This window comes from Artemia franciscana, chromosome 11, assembly GCF_032884065.1.
Source record: "Artemia franciscana chromosome 11, ASM3288406v1, whole genome shotgun sequence".
In the NCBI taxonomy this organism is placed as follows: domain Eukaryota; kingdom Metazoa; phylum Arthropoda; class Branchiopoda; order Anostraca; family Artemiidae; genus Artemia; species Artemia franciscana.
This window is the reverse complement of record NC_088873.1, coordinates 16,909,573-16,928,416: the sequence shown is the minus strand read 5'-3', so window position 1 is coordinate 16,928,416 and position 18,844 is coordinate 16,909,573. Positions and strand designations below refer to the sequence as shown.

Genomic DNA, 18,844 nt, shown 5'->3' with positions numbered 1-18,844 from the left:
TTGTAACTTGCAGCCCCTCCCATGGGGACTACGGGGGAGTAAGTCGTCCCTAAAGACATAGTTATTAGGTTTTTCAACTTTGGTGAAAAAAATGGCTATCTCATAATTTTAATCCGGTGACTTTTGGGAAAAAATGACCATGGGAGGGGGCCTAGGTGCCGTCCAATTTTTTTTGGTCACTTAAAAAGGGCACTAGAAAAAGGGCACGATACGATCACACCTGGGAAAAAAAAATAAAAAAATAAAAAACAAATTAACACGCATCCGTGATCTGTCTTCTGGCAAAAAATGCGAAATTCCATATTTTTGTAGATAGGAGTTTGAAACTTCCACAATAGGGTTCTCTTATACGCTGAATCTGAATCTGAATGGTGTAATTTTCGTTAAGATTGTATCGCTTTTAGGGGGTGTTTCCCCCTATTTTCTAAAATGAGGCAGATTTTCTCAGGCACGTAACTTTTCATAGGTATAACTGATCTTGATGAAACTTGTATATTTAAAATCAGCATTAAAATGCGATTCTTTTGATGTAGCTATTGGTATCAAAAATCCATTTTTTAGATTTTCGGTTACTATTGAGCCGGGTCGCTCCTTACTACAGTTCGTTACCACGAACTGTTTGATACTGTGAAAACACTTTTTTATCCCGTCCCAATTACCTTATGTTTTGAGCACTCATCATTAAAGCATTGGTAGCGAAAAGTAGAACGTTAGCGTGGAGAGCAGGGGAGCCCCTCCAACAAACGTATAGAATGATTTCTGTTTGCTTTAGGCTTTAACGCCACTCTTTACTTCCTTTGACAAAACTATGCACAGGGTTATTCTTGATGTGTGGGGGAATACGACCCACTCAATCCATATATTAAAGTTTAATTTTTGCATAACCATGCTTTGAAAAAAGGGTTTATTTAGTGTGTTTACTATTCAAAATACAATTTACACTACTACCAGGGTCGTGTCCAGGATTTTTTTCGTGGGGAGGGGGCAGAAAACTTTAAAAAAACACATCAAAGATTTGTTTATATTAATTTTTGTTACGTTTTGAGTTGAGCAAACATTTCGGGGGATTCCAACCTCGTAACCCCCCACGGATACAGCCCTGACTACTACTACTAATAATAGCTCACTGCGGCACCAGGCCCATTGAGGCCAACACATTTACGGATAGTCCTCCTTAATACCAATCTATTCAAAACCTGCCTCTTTACAACCTCCAAGAAGCTCGAATTTCCCTTAAATCCTTTCTTAAGACCTCCTAATACTCCATTATTTGATGACATGCTGTTATTTTGGCCTCTTCAGTACCTATACTGCATGCTTCATGCTTTATTCATCCATTTGTGTATTCTTTTTAATGAAGGGGTTTTAGAGGTTAAATCACTAATCATTCGAATATTATTCAACTCCTGTAAGTAACCCTAATATAGAATTAAAAAATATGGGCCTAAAACGTTCTTTGATGGCTGGGGTACTCCCCCCGCCTCGTTCCTATTAATAAATATGTCGGTCTCCACCCTAATAGCAGGTGTGAAGCTGTGCAATGCTCTGTAACCATTCATTTTATTAGATAACCGTTATATTGTATAATAACGATTCCGTTTCTGGATTGCATGTAAATTTGAGGACGCTTTCAATAGTTCTCAAAATTTTGGCTCAATAACATTCCGGTCCTTCTGGTCAAAATTGCTATTTAACATGACACAATGCTAAAAAACAGGCACTTTGCTGGAAATATAATCAGGATTACTTGTGCTGCTTATAAAGAGCAATAAATTGTTGAATTTTTACTCAGAAGACCCTTCTTTCAATAATCTAAGATTACTGGTTCGATACGATCTTCCCCAGAAGAAAACAATTCCCGTTTGTCTACACAGTCGCCATAAGGTTCTCATATATTGCAAAACTTCCTAATGTACTGATTACACACTTTATTGTGAATTTTTTAATCCTTTCCTAAGATTATGCGAAGTTTCATAAGCTGATAAAACTGATAAGCCAATGTAGTAATGATGATTTTGGTATATTTGGATTCAGCATAAATAATACGCTCTGTTTATCATCTAGTGTAAGCAGCACTTCATGTTTAGATTTTTTGCTTTATACGATCAAGAATCACTCTTTACTTACAGTATACTAGTATAAACTGTTCGACTGAGGGAATTATTAAATAAGGGACAGGCTACGACTCCGTCTTTTAACCTTGTTTTTTCAACATAATCCTGGGACATTCGAAATTTTCGACAATCCTGTTCATAAAACAGGGTTGTAAAAAAAAATTACAAAAATATTTGTATAGAACATTCGATAAATGTTTAATTTGTATAATATGTGCCGAAAAACGCTGCTCAATACTTGAGTAAGAATGCTTCGAGAACAAAAGTCATCTCTGAGAAAGTACACCTCTTCAAATGTTTCTAAGGAGGGGGCGGGTGCTAAAATACCAAAATAGAATTCTGTTGCCATCATTTTCACGGTTTTCAAGGGAATTTTTGAATAAATATTGTTTTATTAGGGATTCCCCCAAACTTTTCACCTTTCTGTGCCGGTAGGCAAATGATAGTAATCGTTTATGTTATTGTTAAAAAAAAAAATACAATACGAAAGTAGTCGTCACCCCAAAGAACCCATATTAGTCAAAAAATATTTATCAGGCTTAAAAGAGTTGAGGGGGTAGATTACCCTTTCCACTCCATCTTCCTTTTATATTTACAAATGGAAAAAATACAAATTTTCGCACTTTTGTAGATAAGGACTTGAAACCTGTGTTGTGGGGCTCTTTGACACCCTATATTTTAGTGATGAGTTTTTGTCATCACTTCCTTTCTTAGGTGTATTTCAAACTTTTTCTAAAACTAGCTAAATACCCTCATGCTCTTAGCTTTTAATCGGTTTTAGCCTTCACAATTTTTATTTAATTCAGATTACCATAAAAAAGATTATTTTCTGTAATATATTGTTATCAAATTCATTTTTATATATTTCTGTAATTATTACTACGAGTCACTCCTCACTTAATGTTTGTTACAACGAGCCGCTTCATCAACGTCTTAGGCAGGGCTGTTACTAGCCAAAATGTTGGGGGGGGGAGCAAGGGATTTTAGCGACTGTTTTTTGTCAATAATAAGCATAATGTCCGTTTCGAGTACAACATGTAAAATTACTACACGAGTCGATAAAACCACTGCATTTACAGACCGAGATTCAGATTTCGGTACATATCATGTCACTATTTTAATGCTTTTTATTTAACCAAATAGAGAATTGTGGCACCATCTATAAACTCAGGGCTGGAGTCGGTAAAACAGCTCTGTTTACCGACCACGTTTGAACTTTCTGTAGATGACATGTCTGTATTTTCGTGGTCTTTATTTAACCGAACAAAAAATTTTAGCGGCGTCGGAAAAATCATGGCGCTTCGTTTCAGGATTTTACCGACTTAATTTTTTTAACGAGTAGCCAAAACATTGGGGGAGGGTTCCTCCCCTTCCAACCGTACATGACGGTCCTAGTCTCAGGTGGATTAGCTTGGGTGAGTCTCCAACTTTATCATTATTAGTGGCAACTGAAGACCATTCAGAATAAAATTAACAGTTATAGGTAATGATTAGGCAAAAACTTATAAAAACATAAATATAATTATACCTGACCCCAAACTTCATCCGAATAATTCTTACGCAAGAGAAAGGGGAAAAGCCAAGCTTATTTTTAGAAAGAAAAGGTTTATTTCTTATGATCTTGTACAGATTACTCACCGTAGGCGAGACCAGTGGCAATTGAGGATTAGTTTGAATGAATCATTGATTTCATCACCATTTCCATTGCATCACAATAATCACCATTCACAAAAATCTTGATACTTCATACTTGATACTTTCACCATCACAAAAATTTGTTACAATAATTTAGAATTGAATTTAACACTGCGGTAAATAGTTACACTATGAAAGACATAATTCTTTAAAAAAGGTCAATTTTATATGGAAAATGTGTCTTTGGTTGGAAGAATTAAATAAAATTTTTGTAAACAGTGATGATTATAAGGAAAGGGAGAACTAACATTAAATAATCCACGCGTTGGCAGTGAACTGGAATATTTTAATTATAAATATTAGCTGTAACTTTTTTGACAAGGCTATGTCTGACCTTTTAAAATTAATTTATCGGACTGCAAACTTTCAATTATGTCTATGCAAATAGTTAGAGAAAAGAGGAAGGAAAGAGATTTTACAAGGAAATTCTTAAGGAATATGTGAATCTAAATATTACAACTTTTTTCTGAAGCCTCAGACATAAATCAATTTTCCTGAATTAGTGTTTATTCAGAACAACAACTGTATCCTTTTGTCCTTGCTTCTTAAAAAAAATTAAATTTAAAAAACTATTTTTTTAACTGAAAGTAAGGAGCAACATTAAAGCTTAAAACGAACAGAAATTACTCCGTATATGAAAGGGGATGTTCCCTCCTCAACGCCCCACTCTTTACGCTAAAGTTTGACTCTTTCTCTCAACTCTACTTTTTAAAACAGTAAAAAACTTTGGCGTAAATAGCTAAGATTCCATGACTTTTAGAGGGTGATTTCCCCTATTTTCTAAAATGAGGCAAATTTTCTCAGGCTCGTAACTTTTGATGGGTAAGACTAAACTTAATGAAACTTATATATTTAAAATCAGCATTTTAAATGCAATTCTTTCGATGTAGCTATTCGTATAAAAATTCCGTTTTTAGAGTTTTGGTTACTATTGAGCCGGGTCGCTCCTTACTACAGTTCTTACTAATAATACTTCGTTACCACGAACTGTTTGATAATGACGAGCCTTATACAAAAAAATGTTCCTGCGACATCCAATATTAGTGAGTTGCTTCTATAAGCAACTTTAATTGCCGTTATCTTCACGCAGGATTGGCGCTTCCATGGCTGCAACTTGAAAAAACAGAACAACAATTTACTTGGTCTGTTGCTGCTATGTAGAAAAAATTGCCAATAAAAGTTTTATTTTTATCAGGACACATTGCTCGGCAAATTGCTAAATCGGCAAATAAATTGCTGTGGCTTGTGCATATTTTTCCTCTGTCTATGTGAACTCACAGCTACCCATTGCACACAAACGAGAACAAAGTCAAGGGTAAATAGTGGTGCGCAACGTTCCCAAGAAAATTTGCCGTGACCATCCAAAAAAATACACAATGTTTCCGATGCATCAACACGAAAAAACATGTGTGCAATTTAGAAAGATGAATCCTATCCAATTTTGCTCTCTCATATTTCATATAGTCTACACATAGAGCATGCAAATTTCATATTTCATGGAGGATATTAACTGAAGACGAAAATATAAATTATAGTTTTCTACAAAATCCTATAAGACAGATGTTTGAGAATAATCACAAACCTCTGCTATTGGAGATTTACAGTCTTCTAAACAGAATTATGGGGAAATGGGAAAAGCGGCACTTTCACCTGTTTATCACGCCTGTGTCGGGTTTCTTTTTCATTAGAAACTGTACTAGTCTACTGCGTCTGGAATCAGCATGAAATGGGGCGTTTCGACAGACTGAAATTGCCCAGAACCGTTGATTGGAAGTATTGAAAAGCATCAAGCTCCTAAATTGATACACCAAAAAATAAACCTAAATTGCATAATTTAACTAACTGAATTCTTTTAAGCTCGATTCGAACGAACCAAATTATACCGCTCTGTCTGATATGTATAAGTTGTATTATGTTAATTCAACTAAACAATACAATTATAATCCCAATCCGAGCAAAATGGATCAGTTTAACACTTAAATGTCCAGCCCTAGTTGAGGTAATCCTTACAGGACAATTTATGGAAATCAAAGAAAAACTGACACCTCAAATTCCCGCCATATATAAAAGCGTTATTGGTATAAAATGAGGAGGGTATTGTGATTGCGCAATATATTTGAGGTGCTAGAGATAATACTTTACTAAAAAATAGCATTTGAGTGACAAGTGAGTGACGAAATGCAAAAAAAAATATGCCAAATTTGATAATAGAAAAAAAAAACGGTTTGCTGGGTATTTTTCACAGTGCTGTTGTTTTACCTAAGTATTTCAAAAACAAACAACAGTAGCATATAGTGGGCTGATAACATGCAATTTTGTTTTCTTCTCCGACAAAAGTAGAAGAAAATGTTACTCAAACCAATTGATGAACAGAAGAAAGTATGCAGGGGGGGGGGTGAGTATCAGAGCTCGGCGTTTCAGAAATACCAACTTATTTCACATTCCTGGGCAAATCTTATTCAAATTATAAAGTCAAACTTGTTTTTCGACTATTATATAGCCTACCTTATAGAGCTATATACCCTATTGTCTATTACACCTTATTGACCGGTAGTTACACTCAAATGTTCATGTCAAAACACAACTGTAAAGCATTTCATAAACAAGACAATGTAAAATTCTAAAAAAAAGAAAAAAAAATATTTTGGATCCAAGCCTTGCCGTTCACCGAAAAATTCTCGTCTGGAGGAGATTTTTATAGCCTACCTATTTTCGTTTAAGATGCAACTTAAGGTATATTCTTCTCTAATCCCCAATCTTCATTTTTTTTTGTGCATCAATTAAAACTTAAAACGAACAGAAATTACTTCGTATATGAAAGAGGCTGCTTCCTCATCAACGCCCCGCTCTTTACGCTAAAGTTTGACTCTGTCTATCAATTCTTCTTTTTAAAACAGTAAAAAACTTTAGCGTAAAGAGCGGGGCGTTGATGAGGAAGCAGCCTCTTTCATATACGAAGTAATTTCTGTTCGTTTTAAGTTTTAATGTCGCTCCTTACTTTCAGTTGAAAAAACTTGTTTTTTTTATTTAATTTCTGAACGTTTTTGAATCAATGCATGTTTTGATTTTGGCTCTCCGCAGAGGAATAATTAAAACGAAATTTGCATTTTTTTTTTTTTTTTTTTGGCTAAATGGCTTTCTCATAATTTTGATCGAATGATTTTGAGAAAAAAAGAGCGGGGGAGGAAGCCTAGTTGCCCTCCGATTTTTTGGTTAATTAAAAAGGCAACTAGAACTTTTAATTTTTTACGAATATTTTTATTAGTAAGAGATTTACGTAACTTATAAATTAGCTTACGTAAAGAACTTTTGTATTCTCATATTTTTATTACATATATGAGGGGGTTCGCCCCCTTGTCAGATCCTCGCTCTTTACACTAAAGCTTAACTTTTGTCCCAATTCATTAAGAATGACCCCAGAATCACAAAAGCCGTAGAATAAATAGCTGAAATTACTAAAAATACTTTAACGTAAAGAGCGAGTTATTAGGAGGAGGTGACCCCCTCAAATGGGTAATAATTTCTGTTTGTTTTAAGTTTTAATGCTGTTCCTTACTTCCAGCTGAAAGAACTTTTTCATATTTATTTTTTCATTGTGTTTTTAAATAATGCTAGTAAATCCTGCGCTCCCTTCATGGAGATTTTCATCCCCCATGACAAATTATCGATGGAAAGTTCCCCCAGCATATCCCCCTCTTCTCAACCCCTCCCCCAACCAAAAAATCCTCCTGAAAACGCCTGTACACTTCCCAATAACCATAACTATATGTAAGCATTGGTCAAAGTTTGTAACTTGTTGCCCCTCCCATGGGGACTGTTGGGGAGTAAGTCGTCCCTAAAGACATAGTTATGAGGTTTTTCGACTACGCTGAATAAAATGGATATCTCAGAATTTTGATCCGTTGACTTTGGTAAAATAATTAGCGTGGGAGGGGGCCTAGGTGCCCTCCAATTTTTTTGGTCACTTAAAAAGGGCACTAGAACTTTTCATTTCCGTTAGAATGAGCCCTCTTGCAACATTCTAGGACAACTGGGTCGATACGATCACCCCTGGGAAAAAGAAAAAAAAAAACAAAAAAACAAAAAAACAAATAAACACGCATCCGTGATCTGCCTTCTGGCAAAAAATACAAAATTCCACATTTTTGTAGATAGGAGCTTGAAACTTCTACAGTAGGGTTCTCTGATACGCTGAATCTGATGGTGTCATTTTCGTTAAGATTCTATGACTTCTAGGGGGCGTTTCCCCCTATTTTCTAAAATAACGCAAATTTTCTCAGGCTCGTAACTTTTGATGGGTAAGATTAAACTTGATGAAACTTATATATTTAAAATCAGCATTAAAATGCGATTCTTTTGATGTAGGTATTGGTATCAAAATTCCATTTTTTAGAGTTTTGGTTACTATTGAGCCGGGTCGCTCCTTACTACAGTTCGTTACCACGAACTGTTTGATTTTAGAAAATCCTGCGCCCTTTTCATTGAATTTCTGTTCCCCCATGACATATTTCTCCAAGGAAAGATCCTCCCACATAGCACACTCCCCTCAACGCCACCCCCAAAACCAAAAAAAAAAATCCCCTGAAAACGACTGTACACGTCGCTTTCGTCGTTCGTCTGCAAAATAAATGACATCAAACTACAAAATTCAACTCAATCAATTTTATTAGCTGGAGAATGGAGCGTTTAGAAAGTAACGTTCAAATCTTCTATCGCGTTTTTCTTCGAAGGATTTTTCGAGCAGAAGGACAATTTTGGTGTCAAGTGGCACTTTAAGATTACATGGAAAAGTCCATGCTTATTATAATAATCAGAATAGACGGTGAAGATGCAACACTAAGATATTTCAGTAATTTGTTGTTGTTGTGTTGAGCATTGAAGACAAATATAGATTTATCTACAGTGGTGTTGAGGAACAAAACTGAACCGCTTTCAGCCCAATTTACGGATGAAAACACTCTTTTCCCTTGAGCTCATGAGAAGGAAATGTCACCCAGTTTGTCAGCTTTCGAAATTAATTTGCCGACAGCGAGAGCAGAATCTTTTTCTAGAGAGACATAAGCATATAGGAAGTGACAAGTCTAGCAAAGACTTAATTTCTTCTAAACTATAAAATAGAATTTGTGCGCACATACTCTCACTATACGACATGATATTTTATTCTTTTTTTAACTAAACTAGTGAGCTTCTAAAATTTTTTTGTTTCACGAACCCTAATTTCAGTAAAGTTAGAAAATAATTCTTTTCATATTAAGCAACTGAAGTCTTCCTCCATTGATATTGATGGTATTAGTGTAAATAATATAAATCCAAAGTGTGTTGTTCTTTTATTTCATTTGCAGTTGTTGTTCCAAATGTGTTTAACATCTTCTCTGGTTCTGGATAGCTTTCTTTGTGAAATTGTCACCTCAATTCTAAAGCGGGGAAAACTCCCTTCTCAATGTTCATCTTATCGCTCTATAACCACTACGTGTAACTTGAGTAAAATCCTTGAATATATTTTATTTCCTCATTTAAATGAAAATATAAATTTCGGATCGAATCAATTCGGGTTTCAATCTGGTATTGGTTGTCAACATGCACACCGTGTTCTTTCTTCCGCCCTTATGAATAGCATGGCTGAGGGGTCGCCACTTTATATGTGTACTTTGGACCTTTCTAAAGCTTTTGACAATGTAGTTCACAGTCAAGCTTTTTTTCCCCTTTTTAATAATGGTGTAAATCTTTCAGTCATTTTTCTTCTTCGTTTTTGGTATGAGAATTCTTTCCTCCGAATTAATAAATCTGGATCTCCGTTTGTCCGTTTATGTCGAGGTGTCAAGAAGGGAGGGGTTTTATCACCTAGTATATTCAAAATGTGTATTTCTGGCATTTTAGATGAAATTAGATCAAATTATTTTATTGGACTCTCAGATGTTTCTTATCTTGCTTATGCAGATGACCTTTTACTTTTGTGTAAAAATAAGCAAGGTCTTTTGTTTATGGTCTCAAAAGTTTCACGTCTATTTTCTAATATTGGTCTTTCTCTTAATGTTGAGAAATGTGAATTTCTAGTTTTTAATGGTCTGACTTCCTCTAATGCTCCCTTAGCTTGTCAAGGTTTTTCAATACCCTTTGTTTCCGCCTTTTGGTGGTTGGGTATTACTGTCACGAATTCAATTTCTTGCCTACGGCAGTGCACTGTTCGTGATGTTCAAAAGAAAATTCAAATGGGCTATTCTAAGATAGTTGCTAATCGAGGGAAGTATAATAGACGTGCACTCGGTAGACTATATGCTACATTTTGTGATCATTCTGTCCTTTATCTTTCTGGTCTTTATCCCCTTCTAAAGAAAAAAGATGTTAATCAGATTCGGATTTTTTATTTCAGATATTGTAAATTTTTACTTTATCCCCCCCCCCCCCCTTGGTATAGCAATAGGAAGATAATTCGTAAGTTTGATGTCCCTGATATAAGTGCAAAGTTGGCCCTCATGTATGGCAGGTTGTCGGAATCAGCTTTTTATCGTTTATCGCCTCATCATCCTTTGGTCCGTCTGTTCGGTTAATCTCATTGTAGCGTAATGTTTTTTCTATTTGTAGTGTATTTCATTTTTTTTTTCTTTTTGTTACTCCACAAGTGCCATAACTTGTTATGATGTGGGTTAAAAAAAAATTATTATTATTACTATTTATATCTTTACAATTGGATTCACAAGTTGTGTTAAACACATGTAAACATATCGAAATACAGTTAATATTGTAGAAAACCCAATAATTTCTTCGTCGATACCTCAACCCCCCTTTGGGAGAAGGGGAATCCTTGCAGTATCTGTTGAGCACCCCCGTAGCCCACTAATCTTAATTGGAGTTGCTTAAATTTGATTCTGAACATATACTTTAAAGTGTTCTAGATATGCAACCTTCCCCCACTCGGAAGAAAATCCCAAGCATTAAATCAGAACTTGGTGTATATTCTCTGAATGGGCAAAGCCCATGTGCTTGGAATAGTTCTACCAGATAGCCCCAAAAGATGTTGGGGAAAATGGTGAATCCCCAGATTTGGCTGGAATGAGGTCAATAAAAGGTTTTCTATCGTTTAGGAATTCCTGATCTATCGCAGAAAAGAGTAAGTAATAATCAAATTTTACAAAACACAATGACCTTGTCGGCATTCTTTGGAATCCAATAAAGAATCTAATGAGGAATTAAAAAATTTTTGAACATAATTTGTGTAAAACTATATTTTGAATTGATTATTTTTTTTTGGATGCTTGTGAGTTTTTTAAGCTTGAAAGTGCGGTAAACCATCTTTACAGACCCGAGCAAACAAAATATAGCCAACAAAATATACAAGTAGGCTACCAGATTTTCTTTAAAAATGTTTTCTTGAGAAAATTAATGGTTTAATTAGATTGAGTGAGTAATGCCTTAAAATTTACAATTCAGGCTAAATTTTTAGCAAAAAATACAAAAAGCTGTAAAACGTAAAATGAGACTACATGTATAGAACGCCTGTGTTAATAAGATCAAGGTTGAAAATAACAAACCAATGGACCGATTCTAGGGCTGAAGATCTGCTACTGCGGAAAATATTTAATACCGTTATTCCAAGGTACTTTTCCAAACCCTACCGAAAGCTTTAACATTTTCCTTCAAAATTAACAAGCTCCTCACGATCGATTCCAAAATATCTTGTTTCGTCCCCTTAGAATCTCATCCTGATTCCCTGCCCGCAAGAATTTGAATTCAAAAAAGAGGTATACCGGTAAATCCCCTTAGGAAATAACCGTTGCTTAAAACAGGTACTGAGAAAGGGAATAAAAGACAGCTGAAGAGTATGGTTCGCTCTTTCGAACTTGTCAAGCACTGTTAGTTTGAATAAAAGAGTTTTTACTGTACCAAACACGAACCCTATTTGGAAAAGGATAGTAGGTTAGACATCATGCACGCAAGAACTTTTTTCGAGGGAGGGGAAGGGGGGAGTTGAGAACATATTTCAATTGAAAATCTGAATAGCATGAGAAGAGCCCATAGCCACTATGGCCCTTAAAAGGAGTGGTTTAACATTAAATCCAAGTTCTCGTTCTTACCCCATAAGCTGTGGAACAAGACATTTGAAAACCCCTTTTTCCTCAAGACGCTTATACAAAATCAAAGTATTTTTATTCGTAGGGACTGTCGCCTCAACTTTTTACACTAGAGTTTTATATTGGTTTATAAATAAGGAACTGGGTACTTGTCTATTATATAAAGCAAACTCGAGAAGTGAAGTTAGGTGACAATAAAAATATGATGAAAATATAATACTTTATTAACAAAATTGTGAATGTCATTTGTGAATTATTAAATTGGGAGCTTCAGCGTCGGCTGACCGTCTCAAAGACAAAAAGAGTTCATTATTAACGCGATTCTTGACCTAGTTTATTTTAGTTCAGTACTAACGCGATTCTTGAGGACAGTTGTTAGTTTGCTTTGACTAGTGATAGAATCTAGTGTCTCACCATGGATGTTCAAATCAAGGTTTGGGATATGCCAAGGACCGAAGAACAGGGAATTCTATTTTTCCAGAATGAGGGGTTGCTGTCTAAAAAAAAAACACTGCGTCAATGGACACACCATGACTTTGTACTCTTACCAGAAGCAACATTTTTGGAAGTGTAACACTGCGATCTGGTAGCATATTTCCAAGTTATAGTTTTCACAATTTTGCTAATAAAGTATTCTATTTTGATCATATTTTGTTCTTTTCATATCCATTAACCGAACTTCACTTCTCGAGTGTGTTCTGTATTAATAGACAAGTACCAGAAACTGTTCTAATCACCAATTTAGTTGATTAAACCTTCTCAGGACATATAAACTACCCTTTTGTGGCATCAATTATTATTACTTTTTTTTTTAAATTCCAAAACTTCTGTTCATAGTCTAGGGATATTTCTAGGCCTTAGGGGTTGAGATGCAGCTATACGGGAAGCGACCTTGAAAATCCAATAAATGTTAATATTCTGAATATAATAATTTGTGATCATAGCATTTAGTCCAGAAAAGGAGCCTCATCCCTAAATTATCCACCTTTTCCCTTCCCTGTTGCCTCTCAGGGGCAAAAATCACTCCGCCAGTTATTAGTGCCCATAGGTCTTTTGAACTTCGGTCAATGTTCCTATTACCTGAACAATTGTTTAGGGTCATGAAACTATTGTTAATAGATGCATTTTTTACTTTTTGAACATCTTTTCTCTCTTGCAAAACTACCGCAAACTCACCGTTATGGAGTTATTATATATTTGCACATTAGGGGGGGGGGGTAAAGCATAGCATATATTAAATACAGCTATGGTTAGGTAAAATTCAAAAACATTGATATGGCTCAAAATTCTACTCAAATAACAGGAATTGCATTTTCAGAACTAAAAGCAGAGAAAAAGCAATTAGTAACTGAAAATTAAGGTAAAATGTTTTTTTGTCGAAATTTCAATAGGTATAGACCTGTCATATAGGCAAATTTCAGGGCCTTCTAGAGGGAGAAGGAGTGGAGGTGGGTACTTTAAAATGCCTTCCCTGGATATACTTTAGCCTGTAGACCCATCCCTGAAAGTTTCATTTTCCTAACCTAAACCCTTTCCAAGATAGCAAGAAGTCAATTAACTAGAATTTTACAAAAGTTTTATTTTTCATAACCTTAAACTGTACCTCACCTCATCTGAAACATCCCTCGGCAGATGTCTCAACTGAACTTGTCTTCCCTGATGGAATTTTTCTTTCACATGTCGATTTCTGGCCTCTTTTGACAAACATTGCTCTTTATATTCCAAAGAGGCCCAAAACTGATCAACAGTGGGACAAGCCCCAACAGATATATCAGCGTTTATGTTTAAATAATCTACAACATCCAAATTCCCGTATACTTGAGCTGCTGTTGCACTTGCAGCCATGGTCAATGATCTACTGACGAGACATTCGAGTTCTGAGACAGGTTCTCCTCTTCTTGTAGTAAGTGTTAAAGAGACGGCATGCGCCTGTGGGAACTTCCCGCTCCCTTTGGAACGCTGCACCTCGCTCCGCTGGAAACGATAATAGGCAGGATCTGTCACTTGACATTAAGGGGTAAAAAAAAAAACAGAATTAATTCACTAATTTGTTGTACCGTAAGGATTTCTCATTATTAAAATGCTCTTTTTGAAGCCATAATGATGACAGTGGTCAAGTAAAGTTTTGAAATGTGGGCGCACCAAAAGACAGGCGAAGATTTATTGGATGTTTTCCAGGGGGAATTGCCTAAGGGCTATTTTGATACCCGCCTTACTGATACCATTTCGAAAAGTAAACTGTGCGAATTTGGAAATTGGTGAATTTCCAAAGAATTTGGTTGTATCTCGATTTCTAGAGCTATAATGAAAAAAAGATTGGGATGGCTAGGACACGTTCTAGGTATAAAAGATAGCAGATTGCCGAAGATCATCATTTAGTATAATGGGATTCTTCAGTATACCCAGCATACTAGGGTGTGTTTTTCCCCTCTCTTCCTTTCATTGCCAGACCCAAAGGATGGGGGACCGCCAGCTTCAGTTTGGATGTAGTTCAATTTAGCTCAATTCCTACTTGCGTCAGTTCCTGAATTGAATTTCAGTATTAACCCATCCTACAACCAGCACGAAAAAACAGATCAGAGACAGAAAAAGAGAAACAATTACGTTCACTACACACAAAAAAAACTATTTAAGTTTGACTCTTTCTCTCAATTCTGCCTTTTAAAACAGTAAAAAAATTTAGCGCAAAGAGCGGGGCGTTGAGGAGGGAACGACCCTTATTTCATATACCGAGTAATTTCTGTTCGTTTTAAGTTTTAATGTCGCTCCTTACTTTCAGTAAAAAACACTTCTTTTTTTTTAAATTAATGCATGTTTCGATTTTGGCTCTCCGCATATGAATAATTAAAACGAAATTTGCATATTAATTTATTTACTTTTGTCTAAATGGCTTTCTCATAGTTTTGATCGGACGATTTTTAGAAAAAAGGAGCGGGGGAGGAGGCTTAATTACCCTCTAATTTTCTGGTTACTTAAAAAGGCAACTAAAACCTTTATTTTTTTACGAACGATTTCATTAGTAAAAAAATACGTTACTTATGTAGTAACTTACGCAACGAACTTCTATATTCGTATTTTTTTACTACGTATATGAGGGGGTTTGCCCCCTCGTCAATACTTCGCTCTTTACACTGAAGCTTAAATTTTGTCCCAATCCCTGAATCACAAAGGCCGTAGAATAACTAGTTGAAACTACTTGAACTACTTTAGCGTAAAGAGCGAGATATTAGGAGGAGGTGATCCCCTCATATGCGTAATAATTTCTGTTCTTTTTAAATTTTAATGCTGCTCCTTACTTTCAGTTGAAAAAAACTTTTTCATATTTATTTTTCCATTTTTCTTAAAAAATTCTAGAAAATGCTGCGCCCCCTTCATGGAAATTCTCTTCCCCCATGACAAATTCTTCCATGGAAAGTCCCCCTACATAATCCCCTCCCTTCAACCCCTCTTTGGACGATTTTGAAGAAAAAGGAGCGTGGGAGGAGGCTTAATTACTTTCTAATTTTCTGGTTACTTAAAAAGAAAACTAGAACCTTTATTTTTTACGAACGATTTCATTAGTAAAAAAATACGTTACTTATGTAGTAACTTACGCAACGAACTTCTATATTCGTATTTTTTTTACTACGTATATGAGGGGGTTTGCCCCCTCGTCAATACTTCGCTCTTTACACTGAAGCGTAAATTTTGTCCCAATCCCTGAATCACAAAGGCCGTAGAATAACTAGTTGAAACTACTTGAACTACTTTAGCGTAAAGAGCGAGATATTAGGAGGAGGTGATCCCCTCATATGCGTAATAATTTCTGTTCTTTTTAAATTTTAATTCTGCTCCTTACTTTCAGTTGAAAAAAAACTTTTGCATATTTATTTTTCCATTTTTCTTAAAAAATTCTAGAAAATGTTGCGCCCCCTTCATGGAAATTCTCTTCCCCCATGGCAAATTCTTCCATGGAAAGTTCCCCTACATAACCCCCTCCCTTCAACCCCTCTCCCCAACCAAAAAATCCCCCTGAAAACGTCTGTACACTTCCCAATAACTATTACTATATGTTAACACTGGTCAAAGTTTGTAACTTGCAGCCCCTCCCACGGGGACTTTGGGGGAGTAAGTTGTCCCCAAAGACATAGTTATTAGGTTTTTCGACTATGCTGAATAAAATGGCTATCTCAGAATTTTGATCCGGTGACCTTTGGAAAAAATGATCTTGGGAGGGGGCCTAGGTGCCCTCCAATTTTTTTGGTCATTTAGAAAGGGCCCTAGAACTTTCAATTTCCGTCAGATTGAGCCCTCTTGCGGGATTCTAGGAGCACTGGGTCGATACGATCACCCCTGGAGAAAAAACACACATCCGTGATCTGTCTTGTGGCAAAAATATAAAATTCCACATTTTTGTTGATATGAGCTTGAAATTTCTACAGCAATATTTTCTGATAGGCTGAATCTGATGGTGTGATTTTCTTTGAGATTCTATCACTTTTAAGGGATGTTTCCCCCTATTTTCTAAAATAAGGCAAATTTTCTCAGGCTCGTAACTCTTGATGGGTAAAACTAAACTAAATTAAACTCATATATTTAAAATCAGAATTAAAATACGATTCTTTTGATGTGACTATTGGTGTCAAAATTCCGTTTTTTAGAGTTTCGGTTTCTATTGAACTGGGTTGCTCCTTACTACAATTCGTTACCACGAACTGTTTGATTAGCCAGCTTAAGTGGCGTCATTGAGGGGAAAGAGCTAAGGAGAACATTGCCCCCCCCCCCCGCCTCAATAATTTGGATAAAAAACTATTAAGTTATAAAAATTATTAACACAATTTTCGCTTTGCTGAAAAAAAAAAGAAAAAACAAATGACCGTTGATTGTCAGTTTAATTGACATATACTGGTATTTATTCCTTAAAAGTTTTGATAATTTTCTATTTATGAAAGTTAGAAAAATGAAAACATTTTAACCGCATTTTATTTTCAGTAAGTACAAATTGCGTTCTGGTCTTGAGAAGGCATGGTGGTTGTTAGCCCTACTCATGTTAATTTTTTGCTCGTTTCGAGTTTGACTTGGCTATTTATTGTAATTTTTGTTCAGTTTGAGTTTCATTTATTTATCAATAGTGATTTGTTTTATGGTCAGCTTGGAAGATTATTTGACTTTATTTATGCTCGTTCTTGGTATAATGGAGCTCTTTAGTTTTCTCCGAAAAACTTGTTTTGTGGAAAAGTTTTTGAAATTTATTTCTGTCTGTTTTTTTATTGATTTAGTCTTTTCTTGGAAAAAATAATATTCCATGTCTTTTCAGTTTTTTTTCTATAAGAATCCATAGTATGGATCTCTATTTGTATGGTGGACAAACTTTTTCAACAATTTTTAATTCTGACACAAACAGTATTTTTTAGTTTAATTGTAAGGCTTCTGAAGTTGATCTGAAAAACAAAACTTAATATCACTCCCAAAAGATTTTATCTATGCTCTTTGACAACCTGGATACACCTACAATCTTTTCATTGAATTAAATTATAAGAGCAGAGGTAGCAATAGTAATATCCCCAAAAGTTTTAACGTATTACCCCCCGTCATTCTCAATATATTACTGGGATGTTTTATTGGCAAGCATAAACCCAATGCCTTTTGAATTGTTTTAAAGTAACATTTAGTTTTAAAGCATAATGAACCAATTGCATAATTGTGGAGAGTTGACATGACTAATATCCCTAAAGAAATTATTGCTGGACTGTTCTACTATGCTGAAAAAAATGACTGTCTCAAAATTTTGACTGAGCGAGTTTGTAAAATGAAGAGACTTGAGAGAAGGGCTGCTTGCCGTGCACTCTCTTGTCACTCTTAAAAAGGACACTAGAACTTTTAAATTTGAACTGAATTAGCTCATTTCTAAATTTCATTGACATTTCTAGCCATTATAAAATGGTCCTGCCTATGATATTGCTTATATGCCCATTTGAAAACCTACATGTCTACAGTTTTTTCGTTAAGTTGAGAATCCTAGACGTTACCTAAAAGTTTCATCTTAATACCTTTAACGTCATTAGTGACGTTAACTCTAGTGGCAGTATTAAAAGTATACATATAGTGCCTTTTAGCTAGTTCAAAATCGCCCACAACTTACCTTAAAGGTCTAAACTAATAATATGAGTTGTTCTTAAGATATTGATGACTATCTGATTTTTTATTTTTATTTATCTATTTTTTTTTTTTTTTTTTTAGTTCAACATGTGCCCAAATATTCCTTAAAAGCTTCACCTTAATACCCTTAGCTTGTGCAGTAGCAATAGCTGTAGCAGCATTAGTAGCAGTATGGGTATAGTACCTTTGGTTTCTTCAACATCCCCTTCAACACAAGCTTAAAGTTTCAGCTGAATGCACACCATCAACCATTCTTGAAGCATTTCTGATGCGTCCGCTTGACAACTTGTGTGGGCATAATATGTTTCGATTGAGTTTCATACAGCTTCAATATATCCCAAATTTATCTCCTTAATATCCATATTTTTAATAACAGCAGAAGTAGTAGTAATATCTGTAGAATTAACTATATTACCCTAAGCCTTAGTGGCAGTAGCAGTAATAGAAGCAGTAATAATAGCAATAGTAATAATATTATGAGTAGCAGCAGAAGCATTAGGATGCAAATATTTTCTTTTGGTTAGTTGAACGTTCCTGACAACAAACCCTGTTAATTTCAACTTCGCACACCTAAGTGTTCCTAAGATATTGCTGTTACATTCTTTTGACGACATGCATAGAGAGGGCCTGTGCTGATTCAGTTCATCTTCCTCCCTCAAAACGTCTTGAAAATATACCCCTAGACATATTGTAATAGTAGTCACATTAGTAGTATTGATATTACTAGCAATAGTATTGAATAGCGGTAGTACTACTAGCAGCAGTAGTATTAATCTTTTGTGTTTCGGCAGTTGAACATCCCTCTAATCAAGTCTTCGAAGTTTCAGC

General features: G+C 35.3%; 1 protein-coding gene across 1 annotated transcript in view; it reads right to left on the bottom strand.

Moving 5' to 3' along the window:
- Positions 1 to 13,763, bottom strand: part of LOC136032897 (ribonucleoprotein PTB-binding 1-like) — a 174,729-nt gene extending 160,966 nt beyond the window's left edge. Inside the window, exon 1 of the mRNA XM_065713331.1 lies at positions 13,487 to 13,763. Coding sequence (XP_065569403.1) covers positions 13,487 to 13,723 — 237 coding nt within the window. The 5' untranslated portion in view covers positions 13,724 to 13,763. The remainder of the gene's footprint in view (positions 1 to 13,486) is intronic.
- Positions 13,764 to 18,844: the final 5,081 nt, after the last annotated feature.